General features: G+C 31.2%; 1 protein-coding gene and 1 long non-coding RNA gene across 21 annotated transcripts in view; one reads left to right on the top strand and one right to left on the bottom strand.

The window, feature by feature from the left end:
• Positions 1-25,568, top strand: part of MEF2A (myocyte enhancer factor 2A) — a 222,813-nt gene that overhangs the window by 144,747 nt on the left and 52,498 nt on the right. For 14 of the 20 annotated variants that reach the window (XM_031955502.1, XM_031955503.1, XM_031955501.1 and 11 more), the window contains 3 exons: positions 20,901-21,038; positions 23,286-23,505; positions 25,004-25,063. In XM_031955502.1, coding sequence (XP_031811362.1) covers positions 20,901-21,038; positions 23,286-23,505; positions 25,004-25,063 — 418 coding nt within the window. Of the gene's footprint in view, positions 1-20,704; positions 20,837-20,900; positions 21,039-23,285; positions 23,506-25,003; positions 25,064-25,568 lie in introns of all 20 variants that reach the window. The other 6 variants (XM_031955507.1, XM_031955509.1, XM_003755577.4 and 3 more) reach the window with 2 other exon arrangements.
• Positions 3,518-25,568, bottom strand: part of LOC105749481 — a 33,902-nt gene continuing 11,851 nt past the window's right edge. The window contains exons 2-3 of the long non-coding RNA XR_001120564.3: positions 15,950-16,032; positions 3,518-3,902 (exon numbers count right to left, since the gene is read on the bottom strand). This is a non-coding gene — a long non-coding RNA (uncharacterized LOC105749481). The remainder of the gene's footprint in view (positions 3,903-15,949; positions 16,033-25,568) is intronic.

Genomic DNA, 25,568 nt, shown 5'->3' with positions numbered 1-25,568 from the left:
TGTAGTCAATTCTTTAATGCTCTTCATGTGCCATTTCTTGGATTATTGAATATCTAATCAGATTGTATTTTTTAAAAGTTGATTTTATTTGTAGAAGCCAGATAAGACAGTAGTAAAATCAATGGATATATACTCCCAAGAGTCCTGGTATTTTATTTTACTTCCTACCTTTATACCAGCCATGTGACTGTGAGTGAGTTGCTTAATTCCTTGTTTGAAGGCGCCAGCCATGGTACTAAAAATGGAAATTCAAATACAAGCAAAAATAAGCACAATCCTTACTCCCAGTGTAATGGAAGAAGACTACACATAAAAGAAAACTAAACAGGGGGCACAGAGAAGATATATCTCTGTAGCCCAGTAAAAAAAAAATTTGAAGAGTCAGGAATGGAACCTGGAGAATAACGAATACATGGATTTCTTAAAATGAGGTTTCTGGGAGGAACCAGACATTTTTACAAGTAATAAAAGTCATTTAGCAGAGATTTTTTTTTATACACCCACTGTATCCCAGATTCATCATCTATAAAATATACTTCAAATGATTGTAAGGATCAAATGACAGTGTAAATAAAGCATCTTGCAATTATGAAATGTCCTTGTTATCATAATGATCATTTTATTAGTGCCAAGAGAGTAGTAGTAGAATAGATAGGGTACAGGACAGAGGGGAGGATTATTTTTTCATAACTATTTGTTCAGTGTTCAATGGATAGCCATAATAGAAAATTAAAGTAAAAGTTAGGAGTCCTATTTTGTTTGTTTCATTCTTATTGTGCCACTGACCTTGAGCAAACTTACCCTCTGTGATGCCAACTTTATTTGTAAAAGGAAGGATGGGACTAATTATCCTTAAAACAACTTTGTTCAAAAATTTTCTTTGTTATTGTACAGACTGTAAGTACAATTGAAATTCAGTTTAATTGAATAAACATTTGTTAATCACATATTATGTGCTAGGCAGTACACTAAGTGCGGAGAGTTACAAATAAGAAAAAGATAGCCCTGGACCTCAAGAATCTTACCATCTAATTGGAGAATTAGAAGAATTCTCCACAGAAGAGAAAACTGGAAGGTGGGAGGGAGGGATGGTACTGTGGGACTGAAACCAAGCAGAGCTGCAAATGCAGAATCTAGTCAATTGGAAGCCCAACTTCTGCCCTTTTTAAAGAAAGGTTTGGGGTGGAGTATAGTACTCTACCTTCTAGGCTTCAGATCTAAGAGGAGAGGAAGCTGAGGGAATTGGGAAGGTTGAGTTAAATAGTATTATGAGATGATTTCTGATGATCAGCTCATATAAGAAAGAATATGTCCTCTTGTGATGAGAGAGATAATTAAACTTCTTTTTATTGTCTGTTATGTGTATGGAATAGAAGTGAGAATTGGCTAGTTATAGTTATTGTGACTGAGCAGTTTGAAGCCTAATTCTATCATCCAAACAGCTACTCCACCACTTAGCTACTGCATTTCCATTTCCAGGACTTTGGTCATTTTAATTTTGTGAGTAAAGTACAACTAACCAGTAACTGGAAAGTAATTATTCTCTCCTTTCTCTTACTAGTTTACTTATTTCTTTTATAGGTACATTATCATTGTTGTGATTATAATTTATTATAGTGCCTTTATATCTCTGATTTCAGATGGAGTGAAGATTCAGATAGAGGAAATAATATTTTTTGACTTGTGAAAAATGCCATATCTTTTATTTCAATCTTAAGATACTTCCAGGTGAACATTTCAAAAGGTGGCAATGATCTTGATGCTTTTATATATCAGTCCCAATACTTATGTCTTAGATAAGCATAATTAATTTACATTATATGGATATAGAAAGTAAAGAGCAAGGAGACCCATGGTTTGCTAAAGAGTTCCATAATAAACATATAGAATAGCTGAGATTAAAGAATTCCCTGTCTCCCCAAACTGTTTTTTAGTTCCTTAAATCGTATTATCTATCAGGCAAGCATATTTAGAATATAAATTTGCAACATGTAAATTCTTTATATAATCACTTTGTATAGATAATCTCCAATTTGGTGCTATTAAATTGAAAATATTGCCATGTGGTACAAAAAGATACTGTGACATTTTTCTTTCTGCTTGAATAACACTTCAATAAAACATTCTAATGTCAACTGGATTAACTAAGTAAATATATATCCTTTAAAAATGTAGGTGAAAAAGCATGTTATCCATCTGTCCATCTATTCATCTATCTGTTTATCTGTCTGACATCTCTCCCAAAGTATTCACATCATAGATTTTGAATGAGTAAATGAATGTTGAATATTATACTAAAACACTCAATAAGACTATGATACAATGGTATTTAGAAATTTAGAAATTTAGATTTAGAAATTCTTTATACTGATGCATCTCTTAATCCATCTGTGTCTACTTGTCATATAGAATCTTATCTATATACTCCTGTTTACTCAGTAAGCTAGAGACCTTCATTACTTTCTTCTGACAGTGTAGAGGTAAGTACCCATGGAGCACTTTGGCTGTCCCTCATTCTTAATACGTGACCAGACCTTTGTTTCTTCTATTGTTTTCTTCATGACATCTTTTTACTATTATTCTTAAAATGCCCCATTAGGGATGCAGCTTGTTCACATTTCCTATATGTTTCTTCATTGCTTTCTCTGTAATGTTTAGTTTTTAATTTTTCATAGGCTTTTATGTACTTTGTTTCATTGCCAAAGAGCAACATCAATAAAATTATCTCCCTTTGGGAGAAATTGAAGTCTTTAAAATAATTTATATATTTCCTAAAAATATTCTATGCTGCTCTTCTCCTTTTCAACTCTAGGCCTAATTTCTTATCCATCTGTATTTTATGTCTTGGGTATACATAATGATGGATGAGCTCTGTAGGGTGTCTTTCCCAACTAATCTGGACTGTAAAATTCTTCCTCCACTTGGTCTTTCCTATATGCATGGTAAAGCAAAACTGTTTAGTGGTTATAAACCTTTTCCAGGAGACTATAGAGTCTCCTGGGGCCTAATGCAACCAGATGAGTGTCATGTAAGCAAAAACATCTGGAGGACTTTACCACCCTTAGAGAATCCCTCTTCAGCTTGAACTGTGTTTTCAGTCTCCCCCATTACGGTGGTTAACACCTTTGGCAAACATTTCTCTGTTCTATAGTTTACCTCATATTTATGATCAGAAGGTTGTTGGTCAGAATTATTTTTCTTGTTATACCTTTTGAGGAATCTTGAATGTTTTTGTTATACAGATCTGAGATATTTTGCTTTATTGAAATAAATGTTTTCTTTTTATAATGCAGAAACAATAAGCACAGTGGATTTCTCTAGATCTTTTATTAATGGTGAATGGTAAAGATGCTATGTTAATTGCAAATGTCCACTTACTCCTTTTTAATATTGTCATCAAAAAAATGTCTTTGATATGTATATAAATGAATCTCCTAAAGATTTTGTGTAAGTGGGAGAGTAAGCATATATATTAGTAATAGTTGATACTTTCTTGATTGTTTTATTTTGATACTAATTAAAGTCTCAGTATTTTTTCTTCATACCTTTGGTACATTTTCCTCAAGATGCCTTGCATTTTGTCCCTCTGTACCGTCACATTTGTGCTTCCTCCAACATCTACTCAATATCCATTTGATCCATCTGGCTGTGCATCTGGAACTGTGTAGGTCTGAAGTGTAGTAATTCTGTTGTCCTTGATGATAAAAAAAATCTGCTTTTATAATTTTCACAAATTTCTTCTGTTTTTCTTAAGTTTTTTGTCCTTCCATTTTCACTCTTCAATGTCCTTGGGAGGACTTTGCCTAGTGGAATCTCTTGCTAAACTTTTAAAAAATTTTCCTTTTCTTCCACTGCTTCTTTCTTCTATATGAGATAGTATTGCATTCTCTTTATGTATTTTCCTAAAATTTTGCAAAAAACAGCTTTTGTTATAAACCAGTTGCCTTTGGCTTCCTTATCTCTATATAAGAAGAGAACCATTCTTCAGTTGGTGCTATAAATTGGGCAACATTTTATTCCCACAAGAGAGTGGAGATTTCACATTCAGACTGTATTAATACTTGTTTACATATATATGGATCATTTTAAAATTGAATGAAAAGTGTGATATGTTTAGTTATGGCACAAAATTCCCCCCATGAGTCTCTGATGCACATTTGCGAACAGTTTCTAATTCTGAAATTTAAAAAGCATGATATGTGATATTTTCAGTAAAAACTCTATCTAAAACTCACTTTGCATTCTAACAACAGTTTCATTTCAAACTATATCAAGGAGAGTGTTTTTTTATTATAACTTTTTATTTACAAGTTATACGCATGGGTAATTTTACAGCATTGACAATTGCCAAACCTTTTGTTCCAATTTTTCCCCTCCTTTCCCCTCCCCCCTCCCCGAGATGGCAGGTTGATCAATACATGTTAAATATGTTAAAGTATAAGTTAAATACAATATATGTATACATGAGCAGTTATTTTGCTGTACAAAAAGAATCGGGCTTTACAATAGTGTACAATCAGCCTGTGAAGGAAATCAAAAATGCAGGCGGACAAAAATAGAGGGATTGGTAATTCTATGTAGTGGTTCATAGTCATCTCCCAGAGTTCTTTCTCTGGGTGTAGCTGGTTCAATTCATTACTGCTCTATTGGAACTGATTTGGTTCATCTCATTGTTGAAGATGGCCATGTCCATCAGAATTGATCATCATATAGTATTGTGGTTGAAGTATATAATGGTCTGGTCCTGCTCATTTCACTCAGTTCAATTCATGTAAGTCTCTCCAGGCCTTAAAGAGAGTGCTTTTTTAATAGTTTTTTTTTTTTTTTTTAACCTAAGTATTAGGACAACTACGGTTTTAGTAAATTCTAGATTTGAAATCTGAAACCTGTGTTCAAATTCTAATTCTGTCATCAGTCCTTTGATGATGGGTAGATAACTTAAACTCAGTAAACTCAGCTATTTTATCTATAAAAAATTGGAAAAAAATTTTTGCACCAACAGATTTTGCGTATCCATTAATTATAAATATTAGCACTTTATATTTGCAAGAAAGTATTAAAGGAAGCTATACCTCAAGGAGGTCTCTGCCCTCAGGGAGTTTATATTTTAATAGAGATGATTTTAAACACAGACAAGAAAAGACTTCCCAGAGAACATAGCATCTTTGCTAATCCTTAAAGGAAGAAAAACATGCTTAAAGAGTAGATAGAGGAGGAAGGATGGTTTGTTCCGAGGTTTAAAGATAGAAGCCAAGTTCATCAAATGGTCAAATAGTGAAGTGCAGTTGTAATACAAAGGATTTAAAAGAATAACATGAAATAAGCTTGTAAAGTTAGATTGAAATCAGTTTATGTTCAGTTAATTTGCTTTTTAGCTCATAGGTTTAGAGAGTCTCTGGGAACTTTTGAGCAGGGGACATGGGAAGATTTGTAAGATTATTTTGGTAGCTTTGCAAAGGATAGATTGGGGGTTGGAGAAAGGAAAGTAATGGCAAAGAGATAGGTTAATAGCCTTTTTGTCTATAAAATTTCAAGTTACTTATTATTATTCATTGTTGATTTTTTTTAAATATAGAAAATTCTCCTAAGTCACATTCTGCCCTTCAGTAAGTAAATACACAGGCTTTTGCATTAATGCAGTGCTTGGCACCATAGTAGGTAATTTAAAAATATTAATGATTGATTGATTAGTTTTTCACATAGAAAATTATAATGGAAAGCATTGAGATAGAAAGATTGCTTGAGTAGGTGAAAAGAGGGGGGAAATGTTCTAAAGATGAAAAAAGATTTATTCCAATATCTCATGTATTCTCTTCATTCATAACCACAGCTAAAAGCCCTTATCATCTAGCATTCCCTCTGGCTGTTCTCCTTTCCTCAAGTTTCTCCTCATTCTAATCCATCTTTCATTCAATTGCCAAAGTGATCTTTTTAAAGCACAAGTCTGACCATATTCTTCTCCTAAGCTAGTAAACTCTGGTGAGTTTCTGCCATTTTGGGGGTCAAGTATAAAAATTCCCTGATTTTTAAAGCACTTCACAAAATGGTCCTGTGCAAGTCTTTCCCTACAAGGCAAGCACTTGCATGAAGGTCAGAAAAAATAATACAAGGACATTCTCAAGGTCTCTCTGAAGAACTTTAGTATCTTTGTGAGACATGAGAGATGCTGATACAAGGCTGGTAAGCATGGCATGCTGAAATCAAAGGAACCATACTCTGTGAACAAGACAGAATCTCAGTAGCTTAAAAGAAATGTGAGATATGCAAGTTTAGAGACATTTCTCTCCCAAATGATCAAATGGGATATTTGTGCCTAATCAATGGTAGAGCCTTCTAAGGTTATATTGGTCTGAACAGACACAGTTGAACATGCTGCACCTTGACCCAAATATCATGATGTCATTTTGGTGGTCTTTGTGTATGAAGGACAAACAACAACCACTCATTCTTTTACTCTCTGATCCAGCAATAACTGGCCTTCTTATTCTTACTTTCATGTGACACTTTTATCTCCCAGTATTGTGTCTGAATTCTCTTTTTGTTCCTTACCTCTGTCTTCTAGCTTCCCTGGCTACTTTTAAGACTAGTTGAGATTCTATTTTCTGCAATCTGCATTTTCCTGACCACTTTGCTACTAGTGCCTTCTCTCTGAGCTTATTTGCCATTACAATGTCAATATTTTATATGTGCATAATTGGTTGCATATAAACTGGTTTATTTCAGGGAATATATTTTTGCCTTTCTTGTATCTCCATTGCTGAATACAAGTGCCTAGCATATAAGTAAGCACTTAATAAATGATTGTTTACTATTGACTAACTTAAAACTAAAATTTTCTAGTAGTACAGAATTGTCTCTTTTTATTATTCTTATTGCCTTGTAACTTGTGTAACTTTTCTGGTATAATAGAGTGAATAGTTTTACAAGTTTATAAATATGTGATAAAAGTAGGATTTTTTTAAAACTAAGAAAATAGGCCACTATTAGATTTGATTTTTTCTTGAAGGGATGATAACCAAATTACCAAAAAAGAAAATTCACAATAAATAATACGGTAAAATAATTGTTAAACTACTTTACCCAATTATGTACCATCAACACCAAAAACTTAATTTTCCCTTAAGATAAATAAATAAATCTAGGGCCCAAATGGACTTGTGAATTCCACTAACTAATCAAAGAACAATTTAGTTCCAGTATTATATAAATTATAAACAAGAAAATAGGAGTAACCTTCACATTCTTTCTTTGAGAAATGTTTGGTCCTGACACCAAAACTTGAATAAATAGATGAAAAAATTATAGGCCTATATTGCTATTGAATATTGATGCAAAACTATTGGATAAAATATCAGCAAAGAGGCTATAGCCAAATATTCAGAAGTTGACCAAGTTAGATTTATATCAGAAATCTAAGAATAAAATATGAAGAAAATTGTAAGTGTAATATTCCATATTAGTAGCAAAAAAAATCAAACGATTGTCAGATACATAGAAAGTCTTTTTAAGAATATGAAACTAATTCTGCTTTTATTTTTTTCGAGCAAATTTATTTTTAAGATATTTATGAAACATTTTGGTAGAGAAAATCTTTTTAATGAGCTATCTCTTAATATGATGAATAGTATTTATATCCTTGGGCTACATCCAGTTTTAATTTTCTTTTTTTTTTTTTTTCTTGTGGTCATTGTATATATTGTTTTCTTGATTGTAGTTACTTTGTTCTGCAACAATTCATGGTTATCTGTATTCTTCACATTTATTATTTCTTTTAGCACAATTATATTTACAATCATTGAACATTTGCTTTTTTTCCAGTTCTATGCTGTTCTGTGTTTGTATCCAATTCTATGAAAAGAATTTGGTAAGGTTACTCATTTTGGAGACAAATTCAAAACTTACTAATAAGTTTAAGAGTAAAGTGAGGATATCCATTTTCACCACTCTTATTTGACATTGTTCTAGAACTACTAACTATAACAAAAAAGGAAAATAAATTCAGAGGATAATTATAGGCAAAAAGGAGAACATTTTCCCACTTTTAAGATACAATATTTTACTTAGAGAATCATAGACATAATAAAATCTTACAAATGCGTCATGCTTTAGAGCTTTTCTAGTGATCTGTGTTCATTCTTTCAACAAGGCAACCAGTTGGCATCTTTTGGGCAATGCTGTATGCATAGTTTCTTGCCAAATATTTCAGTGTTTTATCAAATCTCTCATCTCATAAATAAATATCTCAATCACATCGTAACTCTTAACATTTTTTGTGTTCTCCATAAATCCATGAGAAAGCATACTAAATGCTTTTTTTTAGAGTTAAAGTTAAAAATAACTCTTTTAATATATCTTTTTTATATTTGATCACTTATTGTACTTGGGCTATTGGAAATATGATATGGCCTACTTTTACCTATCAAACATCTCTGTTGCTCCCATGGCTGCTAACAGTTTTGTTTCTTAGCACAGTGTCACATAGTGGGTGATTAATAAATGTTTATTGATTAGTTGGTTGATTCTTGAAGGGAGTATGGTCTTCAGTATTTGAATCCTATGACATAATTAAGGAATGATTATGTTAGATAGATTGATTTTTATACCAGAGGTCAGCTTTTATGATCATCGAAAGGGCTGCACAATTTCAAAAAATATGGTTTAATCACATTTCTTATTCCTATGTAGTTCTAGAACCAAATTATTATCCATTGGTAATTCTTTATTTGTTAACTCAATAGACATATTATCTGGGTAATAATTATTTTATCATCTATTTGAGTTATCATGGATCTCATTGAGGAAGCCTAATAACTTAGATTTAAAAGTTCTCTTACAGTGCATCTTTCATGGTTATATTTATTATACAAGATTATTCGATAAAAACAGCCATCAAGACCTCTTCAAAAGATCTCTGATAGCTAAATTTAAGCAAGACATACAAGAAAACGTAGTCACTCAAGACATTCATCATTATAAAGAATACCTTATACAAGATCCCAGTGAAAAGTTTCCATGTGATTGATATGATCCTACATTTGCAGGGTATAGTTTGATAGTTTGGCCCATAACTGTAGAAATTCTTTTTTTTTAATTCCTTTTTTTAGATATATGCATAGGTAATTTTTCAGCATTGACAATTGCAAATCCTTTTGTTCCAACTTTTTCCCTTCTTCCCCCAACCCCTTCTCCCAGATGGCAAGTTGATCAATACATGTTAAATATGTTAAAGTATAAGTTAAATACAGTATATGTATACATGTCCAAACAGTTATTTTGCTGTATAAAGAGTCGAACTTTGAAATAGCAAAAAGTTTAGCCTGTGAAGGAAAACAAAAATGCAGATGGAAAAAAAAAATAGAGGGATTGGGAATTCTATGTAGTGGTTCATAGTAATCTCCCAGAGTTCTTTCGCTGGGTGTAGCTGGTTCAGTTCATTACTGCTCTATTGGAACTGATTTGGTTCATCTCATTGTTGAAGAGGGCCACATCCATCAAAATTGATTATCATATAGTATTGTTGTTGAAGTATATAATGATCTTCTGGTTCTGCTCATTTCATTCAGCATTAGTTCATGTAAGTCTCTCCAGGTTTTTCTGAAATCATCCTGCTGGTCATTTCTTACAAAACAATAATGTTCCATAATATTCATATACCTTAATTTATTCAGCCATTCTCCAATTGATGAGCATCCACTCAGTTTCCAGTTTCTGGCCACTACAAACAGGGCTGCCACAAACATTCTTGAACATACAGGTCCCTTTCCCTTCTTTAAAATCTCTTTGGGATATAAGCCCAGTAGTAACACTGCTGGGTCAAAGGGTATGCACAATAACTGTAGAAATTCTTAATGTGTTTTAATGGAACCTGGGCTACCTTTAGTTCTGAAACAGAGATTCAATAAACAGCTATTGCATTTTAGTCAGTCTTTTGTTAAATAGTGGTTTATATAGCAAATATTCCTAATAAACATTCAGGCTTTTTTTCTTGTGTTTTATCTATAACTAAATAATTATATCTAAATTTAAGATAAACAGAACATTGTAGTCCCTTGGATTTGTAAACATTTGACTTTGTTTACATATTTTTTAAAATAATTAAATGAACAAAAGATTTAAAATTAATTGGTGTTAGTATACAGTAAAATGGAATCTTGAGATATGGTAATTATAGTAACATGTATTATATTCCCTTTTGCCTAATTTTTCTTCTCCAAATTAGAAATGTCCATTTTTTTTTTCAGATTTTGAACGGTGAGCTTAGGTGGAAAGGAAAGAATAGAAGCAAAAGAATAGGAGAATTTTTTTTAAAGGAAAAATTAATAATTTAAATTTAGAGAATTTAACATAGAGCAGACAACTAGGAGTATGATTAGAGACAAGAATAGACTAGCATCAAAATAGTATAAACAAAAGTAATTACAGGAGCAAAGTACTGAAGTAAAAGAAGGGCATAAAATTATCATAAAAGAAATAAACAATTATAACTTTAAGCTTGAGTGGATTTAACAGTCTTATAAAATGCAAAAAAAGTGTGGCAAAAAGGATAAGAAATGTATCTTTAAGATACAAAGAAAATTAAAGGAATAAAATAAATGAGAGACCGGCAGAAGTTACTTATTAAGTGATTGCCCAGAAGCGGGAATTACATTCATGCAAAAGATGGAAGAAAAAAAAAAAACAAACCCACACATAATGCCAAGAGAAAATGCCAGAGAATGTACTTTACATTTAAAGATAGTGAAATATTATTAATATAAAATGTCTGAGCATTAAGTAGATAAATCAGTGATTTAGTTGTCACTATATATGTACAGGCACAGAGCTGGGCACTGGGATTACAAAGAAAAGAAAACATAAATACATTCTCTGACAATACTAAGGGGGGGGGGAGGAGTGGAGCTTCAAAGTGTCATGAAAGACTGAGTCAAGTTGGGAATGAGTGGGACTAGAGTAGGCATTTCCTAAAATGGAAGTTGGAGAAGAAGGTAGTAGAAGTGGAAGTAGAATTTAGCAAGTAGTCTAGGAATTTATTGAACCAACTAGTTTTAAAGAAATGATGTGTCTAAATTCACAAAGGAGACATATAACTAGAATTATAAGACATAGATATTAACATTGTAATAATAAAAGACTTCAATATTACTCTGTACACTTACAAAATAAACAGAGCAGGAAACATATAACTGAATAAGCTTTTGGAAAAATTACATCTGAAAAAACTTAAGGCATCTTTAAAAAAAAGTTAATTGTGTTTTGTTTTTACCTTGCAAACTTTTAAAGATTACTCCCACTATGTGAGAGGTTCCTTGTAATAAAGTAAAACTTGTAACAAAGTAAAAACTGCATGCAACATTTTACATCACCCCCTTTTCCAATCATTCTCTTTTTCAATGAACATTTAATTGTTTTTTCTTCCTCTCACTTTCTCCATCCTAGAGAGGGAGAACAATTTTTGTAACATGTCATATTCAAGCAAAGTTTCCCTTAAATGATTACATATATCTGCATACATACATACCTACATATCTACATACCTACCTACATACATATATATACATACATACATACATACATATGATTCTGCACCCTAGATCCATAGCCTTGCTTTAATGAATATATTTTTCATAGAATCAGGAATGCTTATTCCCTTTATCATTGTTCTGATAGCTTTCAAAATTGTTTTTATGAAAATCCTTGTTCATTTTAAAATTGCTGATGTTCTGATTCTTTTTGATACTTCACCAGTTCTGCATTTTTTCTGTGTCTTTTTGAATCATGTTTCCTTATTTCTTGTAAGACAATAGTATTCTGAGACATAGATGGACCATATCTTATTCGGACATTCCTCAATTGATGGTATTCCCTTAGTTTCCATTCTCTCCCCTCTCCCCCCCCCCCACACACACCAGAAAACTGTTCTTAAGAATTTTTGTACATAATGGATCTTTTCTTCTTTCTTTGATCTCTTGGATAAAGTTTTATCAGTGGTATAGTTGAGTCAAAGGATAACTTTTTTTGTGGATACTTCGAAATTGCTTTCTGTTATAATTATATCTATTCACAAACTTCCAACTGTGCATCAGTATGCCTGTTTTCCTACAGTTCTTTCAATATATTATTTTCCATTTTTGTCATCTTTTCTATTCTAAGGAATGTGAGGTAGAATTTCAAAATTGCTTTAATAAGGATTTCTCTTTTAGTAATAATTTGAAGAATTTTTTCATGTAGAGTGATAGAAGAGCACATGAGGGCATGTTCATCTTCCCTTAAGAGTTATTTATTCATGTTCTTAGAGTATATGTCAATTGGGGAATTGATTTTTTTTTTTTTTTTGTAGATTTGAATCAGTTCCAAATATCTTGGAAATGAGACTTTTGTGAGAGCAACTATATTTATAAAACTTTCCCAGTACTTTTGCCATTTAATTTTAACTTTATTAGATTTATATAAAACCTTTTTATGTTTTATGTAACAAAAAATATCAAGTTTATGTTCTGTAAACCTATTTTTAATTGTGTTATTCTTCATAGTAGACCTTTATCTTTATGTTCTCTCTTTTAAAGAGAGAGTTGCTAAATCTTGTGCAAGTATAATTGTAGTTCATCACTATGTGATTTCTTTTTGGTTGCTTATGATAATTTTTCTTTTGTTTGGACACTGAATTTTAGTGATGAGATTCCTAGGCATTTTCATTTTGGAGTGCTTTTTTAGGATGTGATTAGTGAATTTTTTTTTTATTGTTATCATGGCCTCTTGCTCTAATATATCTAAACATTTTTCTTTAGATGTGTTAAAATCTGGTATGTAGGTTCTTTTTATTATTTCAGGTAATCTATTTATCTTATAAGTATTAAGTTATTTCTTTTTTATTTGTTTTTCTAGCCTGGTTGTTTCTGATATGTCTTAAATTTTCTATTAAAGCAATCGATCTTTTTTACTTTGTTTTAAGAATTCTTATTGTCTTCTAGACTCATTAGTTTTCATCTGCTCCATTTTAAGATTTTAAAACTTATCTGTCAAGTTTTAGTTAAGTTCCATTTTCCATTTTTGGATGTAGCTTTCATTTTTTTATAATTCTTGTTTTTGTTTTCTTCAAAGAATTCTATTTTTTTGTAAGCCATCTACTTTTTTCCTCGAGATCTTGATTTTAGATGTTTTTGAATTATACTAGATTTGTGTCTTAGTCATCATTGTCATCATTAAAGTCCTTTGATTAGTTATTTAACTTATTATTGAAATTTCAGATGCTGCCTTCTAGGTCTTCCTTATTGTAGGGATCAAGTCAAGTTGAAGACCTTTCTTTCCTCCTTTTCTTTGGACTGTTTCTTTCACTTTGTACAGTGAAAGTCTCAGCTAGATGGAAAGAAAACAAGGGTAATGTCCAAAAGCTTAGAGGGAAGAGACAGTCAAGAACAAGAGAGTGATCAGCAGTGTCAAAGGTTTCAGAATGGTCAAGGAGAACAAGGATTGAAAAGAAATGATTGGTTTTGTCTACTAAGAGATAATTTGTAACTTAGGAGAGAGCAGTTTTGATAGAATAATAGGGTTTGAAGCCAGATCATAAAAGAGTACCCATATAATTTGGTTTATTTAGGTGAACTCACTCCCCAAAGATTTGATATGTCTTTCATTTGTTTCTAAATGATAATAATTTCTGAAGCAAAGATTCGTTTACAACTCCCAGTCAGATCTATATAAAAATGCATATTTGTGTATATGTACTCCATCTATTACTGGTGTGTTATTTAATTAGAAATTTATTCCTTTGAATTTTGTGACATTACTCCCAAACGTAGAGGTATAAACCTTTTTGCTCCTGAACTAGAATATCATGATTTTCTATCCCATGAGGAAATTTCCTCTACCAAGGCATTTTAACAATTGTATTTATCTTAAAAGGTCCATATTCAGAAATTTTGGCAAATAACTTGTCATAAATGTGCATTGTGAAAAGAGGATTAGCCCTCTATATCATTCTTGCCATATACTGCAGGAAGTGACATCTGTATAGTTTTCAAAATGTCAGTCATTTAAGGAATAAACAAGTGCAGTAATTCAGGTTGGTTTATTATTCAAATTCACTGCTTTTCAACAAAAAGATAAACTTGTTGCTTTGAATTTTGAAAAAACCTGAAAATTCAGCCATAGTATTATGACTTTTGATGTCTTTTGCTCCTGCATTTTGTAGTATGACATAATATACCCATACCGTTGATTGTCTGCTCTGCATTTGTAGGGCATTTCACTAGACTGAGAGTATGCAAATCAGTCAATAAATAGTTATTAATCACTTCCTATGTTTCAGACACTATGCTAAATGCTGGGGATACAAAAAGTCAAAAAACAGCCTCAAGTAATTTACAATGTATTGTGTATGGGGACATACATGATAAATATGGAATAATTAAGAAAAGGTTAATTAAGACACTCAAGAGGGGTTGGGAAAGGCTTTCTATAAAAGATAAGATTTTAGTTGGGACTTAAAGCCAATAGGCAGAGATGAGCAACAGGAGCATTCTGGTCATGTGGTTTGGCCAGAGAAAAATCCCAGAGTTTGAGAGAGGAAGTCTCTTGTTCATTCAACTTCAAGGAGGCGCCGTGCCACTGGATTGAAAAGTATGTAAGAAGACTGGGAATATAGGAAGAAGCTACATTTTGAAGGACTTTGAATATCAAACAAAAGGATCTTATATTTGATCTGGAGGCACTAGAGTTTATTGAGTAAGGGGAGAGGGTGGTACCATGTTTGGGCTTGTACTTCAGAAGATAAATCACTTTAGTTTCTGAATTGAGGATGGATTGGAGTAGGAAGAGGCTTTTGAGGCAAGCAGACCCAATAGTAGATTATTGCAGTAAATTGTAAAGTGATAAGGGCCTGCACCAGAATGGTATTTTAAAATAGGGACTTTTCTCTAGATGTAAACATACAGAGATCAATCAATGCGCTAATTTTTTATGCTGATTATGTAGCAATAAAATAAAGGATAATAAAAAAAAGCAATGATTAGAATGAAGACTTCATAAAGTATATATAGAACTAGCACTGAATATCAAATAAAGGGTAGGTTTTAGCCAGTTATAGAAGAAGAGGGAAGACATTCTACATAGGAAGAACATTTGAAGGAACAATTAATTGACCAATTTGACTGGATCAGAGGGAAAGATTGAGTTGGTAAATAAATCTAGAGAGGTGATAGTACCATAGTAATATATAAAGTACTTAAGTTCAGAGACATAAAGAATAAGAGGAAAAGGAAGAAATCACAAGGATAGAAATGTAGTTGAACTTGGAGAATCAGAATATCATGCAGGACTTCGAATGTTAGGCTCAAAAATTTGGATATGCTTCTTAAGTAGCAGTAATGATGATCTTATCATTTTATCAAGAATCTTACTACTCCATTCTACAGACTGTTGCAAAAGTATTTTTCCTTAAGTACAGAAGTGACCATGTAATTCTGCTACTTGATAAATTCCCCTCTGACTGTTAAAGCCCTTTATACCTTTTCTTTCCTCATTATACATTTTGTTCTCTTCCTCTGTGATCAGCCAAACTAATCTTTCTCTTATTTATACTGACTATGAATCTTGTCTATAATTGGCTCCTTCTTTCCCTGTGTCTCATAGTGTCCCTCTCTTGCTTTCAGAAATAGTTCAAGTATTATCTTCTATAGGAAGCCTTTCCTAATCACACCCCTCCCCCTATTTCTAATTTCTGTCCAGACCACCTTGTATTTAACCATTTTTGTATATACTTACTTGTTCTCTGTTTTTCTCTGTCTCTCTGTCTCTCTCTTTCCTCCCTCCCTCTTCCTTTTCCTCTCCCCCTCTCTCTCCTTCCCTCCTTTCTCTTTATAAAAATGTGTGTGTGTATATAATTACATTGTTGCTTCTCCCACAAGAGTATAAACTCCTTGTTAACAGAGATTGTTTCATTCTCTGTACTTACATCGCCCATTCCAGACATCTTCTTCTTTGATTGTAGAAAGCTCTTTTAGAAGCTCTTCTTTTAGAAAGCTCTTCCTCACAATTCTGTAATATAAGTAAGGAAAATTTTCATTTTACAGGTGAAGAAACATTTCCAGGAAGGTCAAATACCACTAAGCCATTTAATGGCAGAGTAGAGCAAATATAGAACTTTTTTTTTTTTTTTTTACTCTTAAAGTGAGACTTCAAGTGAACTAAAAGGTAATTTCCCAAGAAGCATATTGGATCCCTCCAAAAAAGGCTTGTGAGAGAATTATTGCCCTTTTAAAAGAGAAAGAGATGGAAAAAGAAGGAAATATTGTTGTACATAATTGTTTCGTATGACTTCTTTTAGGCAATGTCTTACTATTTGGAAAGACAACATATTTTTGTACAGTTAAAATACCTGGGCAGTAGACCTGGCACTACTATTTTGGATAAATCATTTAACCTCTATAGGTTTTGAATTTCTCATTTGTAAAATGAGAGAATTCAGTGAGCTATATAGGATCCTCTCAGTTTTAGTAGTGTCTAATTCTGTTCTAAATGTCCTTTGGCAGACTCATTCTGTCCTGTGTTGCCTTAAAGACAAAACACTTCAGAAACAGATAGTACTTAGTTTTTTTATTATTGAAAATAAACTTAACATTTTTTCTTGCATTTATCCAAGTTTTCTATTATCCCAACAGTTATCACTTTTTTTTTTGTTTACTCATGCCAATGCTATTACTAATAAAGTGGCTAGAATAATAATGTCTTTATAAATAAAAGAGATGTATTCTCTAACTTATTTGAAAGTCAGTTTTTCTTTTATAAACTATAATACATAAATTACTTATATTGTCCAAAGACATATCTCAGTAAGAGGAAAAGGAAGAAATCACAAGAATAGAAAGATACAGTTGGACTTGGAGGATCAGAATATTATATATGTCTTACTAATTCTGTGAATTTTGGTAAGTTAATTTTTCTCTGTGGCTAGCAGTTTCTTTACCTGTAAAATTAGAAGTTTGAAGTGGCTGCTTTAAAATGGATTCTCAGAAATGGGAATTTTAACTACAAATGTTTAAATTTTTTGTGTGGAAACAAAAAAATGTCTCTTTGACAGTGCTTGAGTAACCATTAGGAAATTTTTTTAAAAGTCTGATATTTTTGTTGTTCAATGAGACATTGAATTACATTGAATTTTAAGACTTTAGAAACAAAGTTACAGATGAGAACATTCAAGTGATCTATACATTGTGATACCTTTTTAACAAAAATGTTCAAAATAATTTTCAATTTGACCTTCATTGATTAGTCATTTAATTGGTCATCAAAGTATATCCCTTCAGCAATTTGTGTACTATGTTTTGTAATAGTTACAATTAAGAAAGATTGAAAAAATAGATAATTCTAAATTGTGGAAGTCCTCAGTGTTTAAATTATTTTGACCTATTATGTGATTTTTTTCCTAACTTGTCAAAACTTCATGAAACATTTTAAAATATCATCTGTTAGCACAGATGGATTTTAGAAACAATATTTCCTGCATAATGAAAAACAGATCACTATTATTAGCCTCAGAGGAAGCATAGGTTGATCTTGGTTTGTTTTAATGGATATTTTTACCGTTAAAAATCATTTATATCCTCAATGATTATGTGCATTCTCTGCCCTTGTTCTTCATTAAACAAGAGCTGCTTATGCTTAACTTTCTAGCCAGTGAAAAAAACTAAAACTGTCCTGTGTCCCTTGGGCCTCGCCTGGCCTTGTCAACAGATTACAGCATTCCACTGGTTAAGACCAGCCACACAGTAGAAACTTTTTACTATTATGCTATTGGGTAATGATAAAGAAGACAGAAAAGGTCTTTTTATGGTAGTTGGGTTCTCAAAGCAATAGTCAGTGTTTTAGTGATAAAGAAACAAGTTGGATATCAGACAATTGGACATTAACTTGTTATCTCCAATAGTGAACCAACCTCTTAAGTTCTCTGGCAATGACGGGAATCCCATCTGCAGTGAAAATTTCCAGAAACTTGAGCTGTAGATACTACAGTATTTTTCTTCCTCCTAAGTAAATGCAGAGTTAACCCTACCCATGTTAAAATAAAAAATCATGTGTATTCATTGAAGAAATGCTATAATACTACTTATTACTTTATAGTAGTGTAATATCATGTATAGAATTTTTTGTAAATTCAAAGATACTTTCTCAATTGTTAAGATTTTTAACTTTTAATTTATATGCTATGAGACACAGGATTTAGTCAGCTTCTTTATTTTTTATTTTCTTGTAAATTTTTTTTTTAGTATTCTCAAAAAGAACAATAAATATAATTAAGGTCAGTGAAGAAAGAGCAGCTAACAAATTTAGACTAAAATAAAAAGCAATTTTTTTTACTGACATAAAATGGATAAATTAGAGAATGCAGTATAATTTAAGCAAATGTTTTCTCCAGATTTAGATTTTTAATAATTTATTATTTTTATGAGAAGATATGTTTTGAGATAGAATCCTTATCAAGTTGCTGCTGACTTTTTGTGTTTTGTTTATAGGTCTATGTAAGTCAAAAGGTTTGATTGTGTACCAGTATATAAAGTGTTAACATTTTTCTTGCTGATATCAGTATACAGAGAACTGGCAAGCAGAACTTGCTGAGAGGAGTAGAGAGGATAACTGTCTCCGACCTTCAGTGTCCTAAACAACAGGTCCTTTTATGGCAAAGACCAAATAAATGTTCACATGATTGGTTAGACCAGAAGAGCTTAGAGTAATGACAGGTGTTTGAGAAACAGGTGTAACATTTGCCATGTGCTGATTTAATGATAACATTTTAGCTCTGTGTGTGGGATAGTACATAGCATATGCCAAGTAATTTGAGAAGGAATTATGTCTATATTGATGATGACTGATGGTCTTTGAAGATTTTTATCTTATAGCTAATGTCATTATGAAATCAAATAAACAGTTCATCTTTATAGTAGAACTATTGAGTAAAAATTTATGGAATTTAGTGCAGGAGCCTCTCTCTCTCAAAAATTATCAAAGAAAGCATTATAATGATAATGTACTTGGGGATGAATTCAACTACTTTCATTATTATAAACTGTTAAAAATCATGAGGAAAAAATAATAATTTATTAAAAAGCTTACAATTAGGTTAGCTCAAACAAAACTTTATTCAGTGATGAAACAAATTTTACTAGACTTTCTTGAAAAACTTTATGTACTTCTGAATATATCCTCCTTATATTTAGGACAACAAGTAAATTACAGAGTTATATAAATTTTTGAACCAAGTAATTTACCAAGAAATAGACTCAACTGGATTAGAAAATCAGAGAGATCTTCTAGAAGAAGTTTTAAGAATAAAGTATGAGAAAAATCTCAACTTTTTCTCTCCCTTTAAAAAGATTGAATAAGGATTTAAAAATATTTTGAAGCCAGTATTTATACCTCCATAATGACAGTACGTCACTAGGTATACTGAGTTACATTCAGTAAACAGGAAGTAAAATCCAGTAGGCAAGCCCATAACATTATCAAAAACGTGAAGAAGATAAGTTAAAAGAGCTATAAAAACAAAAAGTTATGTTTTGAGTAATTGTTTTATTTACAAATGTTCTGTGCAGTATTTTTCATCACTTAAATATGAAGTTAATTTTATATTCATATATTTTTATTCAGTGTCACTTTAAAAATAAATTTACAATTTAAAATTAAGCATGGGATTAATTGGACTATCATGTTTTTTTTTTGTTGTTGTTGGAGTAGAGAAGAGGTTGAGTAATTCATGTATTTTCAAAGTCAAGTCATTTAATCAGTAAACATATAATGAATGCTTGCTATGTGTAAGATGCTATGCTAAGTGCACAGAGTACCAAGAAAAATAGAAATATGGCCTCAAATATCACTCTACAAATAACACAATGCAAAAGAAAAATTACATAATATATTTGTAAACACATTGTAAATGTGTGTATATGCATATAGATATATAATATATATCTTTCCATTTCTATTGTATCTGTGTGTAAATAAACACAGACCACAATGTAAATAGAAAATAACTGGAATAAAATAAGGAAAGAGTACAATCTGAAAAGATCCCATGAAATTGGTAGGATTTAAACTAAGTCTTTAGGGAACAGTAGAAGTTAGGAGAAAAGAGATTCCAGGCCTGAGGGACAGCAAGTTAAAAAGTAGGTAGAAGAGATGAAGTATCTAGTATAGAAATGCAAATAGGCTGATATAGCTTGATATTGGAGTATGTTTAGGGAAGCAAATTATAAGAAGATTGGAAAGGTAGGATAATATATCACTGAAATGGTTATTTTATCATAGAAGTGAAATGGTTTAAAAAACAATTTTTTTCAAAGGACCATTTTTTACATTTCCATTTTTGCTCTCTAAATTCCTGTTCATCCAACTATCATGATAAGAAAGTTGATTAGGGCCCATCATATAGTAGTAGTAACTATTAAAGTCATATGTGATTTTAGTGTTCATTAAAAAAGGGAGAAATTAATTTAACCATAAATATTCTTTCTACTTTATGTTTCAAGTATTTACTGTGTTACGTTATCTTGAGTATTCTTAATGAATTTGTTCTTTTTTTTTTTTAATTAAAGTATATTTAAAGTCATTTCAGTGGCTCAATATAGTTCAGTTCAGTCTGTGCTCTCTTAATAAAAAAAAAAAAAACATGGAAAGTTAGTATTATTTGTGTGTGAATTCTTCAATTGTATTTCAGACATTAAGAAAGAAAGGCCTTAATGGTTGTGAGAGCCCTGATGCTGACGATTACTTTGAGCACAGTCCACTCTCGGAGGACAGATTCAGCAAACTAAATGAAGATAGTGATTTTATTTTCAAGCGAGGCCCTGTAAGTACTTTCATTTACCTTTACTTTTTATTTGTTGATCCTTTTTATTAACTTCATTATTTAGGCTCTGAACAAGAAGGAACACAGAGGGTGCGACAGCCCAGACCCTGATACTTCATATGTGCTAACTCCACATACAGAAGAAAAGTATAAAAAAATAAATGAGGAATTTGATAATATGATGCGGAATCATAAAATCGCAGTGAGTACTAAAGTATGGTTTGTGTTTTTATCTTGTGCATGAAGATGTTCACAAATATAGATTATTTTAGATTTCAGTGCTACATTCCAAAAGCAATAGTACAAAATCATTCATTAAGGAGCAAAGATTCCCTTTTGATTTGTTAGTCCAGTCCAGATCAGTGGGGCACTGGAGAATAAAAAGATAAATGACAGTCTCAATCCCTTGGAGGTCCCTGTTAAAGAACAGGATAGGGAAAAAAATAGTTAAGTTCATGGGCATTTTTTCTGTGATAGTGATTTCTAATCTTTTTTTTTTTTTTTTAAGAAAGAACTAATTTTCATTTTAATAGGTTAACTTTTTAATTTAAAATTTTTCATTATTTTAAAGTATTCTTTTGAACAGTATTTATCTAATATCTTAAAGTAGAAAAGGCAAAGTTGAAATTCTTCCTTTTTCTATTTCCTTACCGACTTCCTTCTTTTTCCTTTCTGCCCTTAAATGGAAGTTGGCAACTTCAAATCTAATGTCTAGATTTAGCCTACTGTGAAACTTCCTCTTATTTTTAAAGGTAGTTTTAGCTACTTTAATAATAAATATACTTTCCTTCTGGGAGTTTTGTAAAAAATTATCTGATCTTTATATTACCATATTTGGTAGTATTTCCCTACAATTTTTTTTCAGTACTGTCCAATGCTGAATCTATAATCCTATGAGATTATGTTGATGTGTTTAGAGCCTTATTTTAACTTACAAGAAATAGTTTTTTCTAGATTTTGAAGAACACATTTTTATTCTTTGGATTGGCCAAATAAATGACTTCTGAGATTCCTAAATCTAAATCTATAGTTTTATGATTTTATTAAAACTATTTGTATACATGTATCCAGTAATAATGAAAAGATATTTTCTCTAGATTCATGCTTTTGCAAGAACCTTGCTTCTGCTCCAGTTTTGTGATTTTATTGGTATAGTTTTTTTTAAGTCCAGTGGCAGTGCTTTTTCTCTAAGGTGCTTTCCATAGGCTTACTATCTAATTTCACTTAAATACATACAAACACATAAATAGGTATCATGAATAGCATAAGTAGGTTAAACTAACACCATTGCAAGAAGATAACTCTTCATTAAAACAGCAAACAAAAACTACCTACCTCACAGGGTTGTTGTGAGGATTAGTAAAATGATGTTGAGCTTCTGTAGTATTGCAAAAATAAAGTTTTATTTGTGATAAAATTCATTCTCCTTATTGTTCAGTTAATATAATTCTGTAGTAAATTTATTTACATTGGGTCGGTAAATTATTTGCATTCAGTCATTTTTCTTTTGGATTGACAATGATTTGCTGATAAGAAAAAACAAAGTAGTTTCCTCTCAGAATTGAGGTATAGGTAACTCTTACTTTGTAATAATTTAAAAGAATTTTTATAGGATCTTTAGGGATAAAATTAAAGAAATAAAGAGAAAAGACCTTTTAAAAAAAAAAGAATATCTCTCATAGACCTGTAATTGATATGACTAAATATGACATGTTTTAGAAGATACCATTTATGTTTCGTACATAAATTTTCATTTTCTTAAAACTTTCTTCAAACAAATTTCTTTGTACAAATATATTTATTTTAAAGATAGAGTAGTAAAGTTAATTCTTCATTGATGATATCTGCCAGTGGTTACCTGTTTTTAAAGTATATTTTCTGTATTTTATTTTTAAGTATGTAATTAATATGCTGATATTTTGATTTTTCTAAAAGAATCAAATAAATTACTAATTGGTGCTTTATTTTTCTCATGATTGTTGAAATAACATGCACACATTTACATTTTGTCGTACTTTGAATCACTAACAAACATGATTCATGAATTAATTCATGAATTATATTTAGAATAAAGAGTTAAATCTAGGCTAACTTTTATTTTTGATGTAATTATTAGCAAATAGTTCTTTTTCTTGTTATTTTATTTGTATTGTTATACAAAATTGCCTTTAGCCTAAAGGTATTCTGGCTTCTGATTTTCAGTTGTTAATATTTGTTATAAAAATTAATATTGTAATTAATATCAGTTTTCAAGGTGAACTTTTAAAAACTTAAATTATTTATGTATTAGACTTTTGCAAGACTATTGAACAGAATAACATCTATCTTCTATATTTAAAAGTTATGAATACATTATGAAACAAACTATACTATAAAGTATGCTAAGTTTTTTCATTCTAAAGCATAGGTAAAAACTAAAATTTTCCTTTTTTTTTTTTTAAACTTGCAGCCTGGTTTGCCACCTCAGAATTTCTCAATGTCAGTTACGGTACCAGTTACCAATCACAATGCTTTGACCTATACTAACCCAGGAAGTTCACTTGTATCCCCATCATTGGCAGCCAGTTCATCATTAACAGACACAAGCATGCTCTCTCCACCTCAGGCTACAATGCATAGAAATGTATCACCTGGAGCTCCTCAGAGACCACCAAGTACTGGCAACACAGGTAGTCTCTTTTCTTTTCATTTTTCCATTCCTTGGTATTTTAATAATAAAGCTGATTGACATGATGTGTCAAATCATGTTTGACCATCTTAGTGGCTCAGTCTAACTTGGAATCATTGCTCTTCAGTTTTTTTCTTTTGACTTTAATTCAAGAACTATTCTTTGAAAAGTATTAATGTGTCTAGTACTATGAAGGATAAAGCATAGATTGCTTTTATTACTTCATTTATTATATTCATCATCATATTATTATTGGAATGATATGACATTTACAATTAGTTAATAACAACCTAAGGTAATATTTAGTTGCATGAGAAAAAAGGAGATGGTAAGAAAGAGCTAAAAAATGAAAAGATCAGGGTGGACTTGCTAAGTCAGAAAAACAGCCCTTAATTTGAATTTATAATAGAGTAGCTGGGATTTTAAAGGACCTTACAGATATTGATGATGTTTCATTAGTTTCAGATCATTATGACCCCATTTCAGATACTGTAGTGGTTTATCATTTTCTTTTTTAACTCATTTTACAGATGAGGAAACTGAGGCAAATAGGGTTAAATGATTTGCCCAGTGTCTGAGGCTATGTTTGAATTCAGGAAGATGTATCTTATTGACCCTAGGCCCAGGTTTCTTATCATTGCATCGCCTAGATTCCCCAAGTGGATAGAAGACTACTAACAAAAGCTTGACATTAGGTATTTAAAAAGTTGTACTCGGGGAAACAGTAATGAGACCTGCTTAACTAGATAGGTAGGGTCACGTTGAAGTTCAATTGTATTCATTTTGGAAGAAAATTTACTCAAATGAACATTACTGGATTTTTCCTTATATTTCATTTCACTCCTGTTAATCCCACTACCTAGATTAAATCTCCTTACTTCCCTCTTTTCCTCTAATTTCTCTACTGTCTCAATCCTGCTCATTTATCAAAGTCCAGCCTAAATTCATCTTTTCCAGTAAATGCCATGTCACAGATAACTTTACTTTTCTAAAATCTACATTTGTTTGATTGGATTATATCTAATAATTCAGAAATATATGTCTCTCCCTTCCTCCCAATTTAGTGATCCTTTTGAGGAGAGAAACCATGTTGGGTTTTTTTAATCTCCCATAGCACCTAAAACAGTTCCCTGCACAAAGTAGACATTCAAAAATTGGTGATCCATTTAAGAAAATTATGGATATGCATGATGGGACAAAAATATGCAGCTTTTAAGTGGCAAGATATAAAATATGGAATTGAACTTGTAGGTGGGTAATTATTCTAAGTTTTTGTACAGGACCTTGATAAATGAAATAAAAATTTGGTGTTATCTAGTGGCATTTATCAGGACCGTATAAGGAGTTATGTCCATGGCCAAGTAAGCATATTCTCCAAAAAAGTTCATGTTGAAACATTTTGCTAGTGATTCCTTACCAGAGTATGTTCTTAATGGTCAAGTGATGCTTAATACAAATAGAAAGAGCTAATCTTTATGTCTTCATTTTTAACATTTTAGGTGGAATGTTGAGCACTGCAGACCTCACAGTGCCAAATGGATCTGGAAATAGTCCAGTGGGTAAGTAGGTGATATTATTCTTTGGTTCATGTAAGTAGGCATCCATTCCCAAGTTTAAGACATAAGAAACTTGATCTTAGATCATTACCTCCTGTTAAAACTAACATTTAGAGAAGAAAAAAAAATAGAAATATTACTAGGCTACTAGGTTCTGATTATTGTTTTTCAAAGAAAAAAACATTCACTTACCTCTTTAGAAACTTCTTTGCACTTATTTTCACAAATCTTTTTTTTTTTTTTAATTTTGAAACTATGTTAACATTGTAAAAAAAGGAGGGGAGAGAATACACATTTGCATCAAGGTATAATAACTTAAATAGAAGCATCCCAAATTTTCTATCTTATATTATTTGGCATTTGACTTTATATAGGATATTCAATCTTATGTTTAGATTTTTATCTTCAAAAGATCAGTATTTCATTTGGAGAAAATTTTAAGTGATTGCCAATAGTTTTTTCATTTCTCTTTTCCCTTTAAGCTTTTTGTGTACTGTTTTTTGTTTCC

Source organism: Sarcophilus harrisii, chromosome 2 (genome assembly GCF_902635505.1).
Source record: "Sarcophilus harrisii chromosome 2, mSarHar1.11, whole genome shotgun sequence".
In the NCBI taxonomy this organism is placed as follows: Eukaryota; Metazoa; Chordata; class Mammalia; order Dasyuromorphia; family Dasyuridae; genus Sarcophilus; species Sarcophilus harrisii.
The sequence above is the reverse complement of the archived record's forward strand: the minus strand, read 5'-3'. Positions and strand labels throughout refer to the sequence as shown.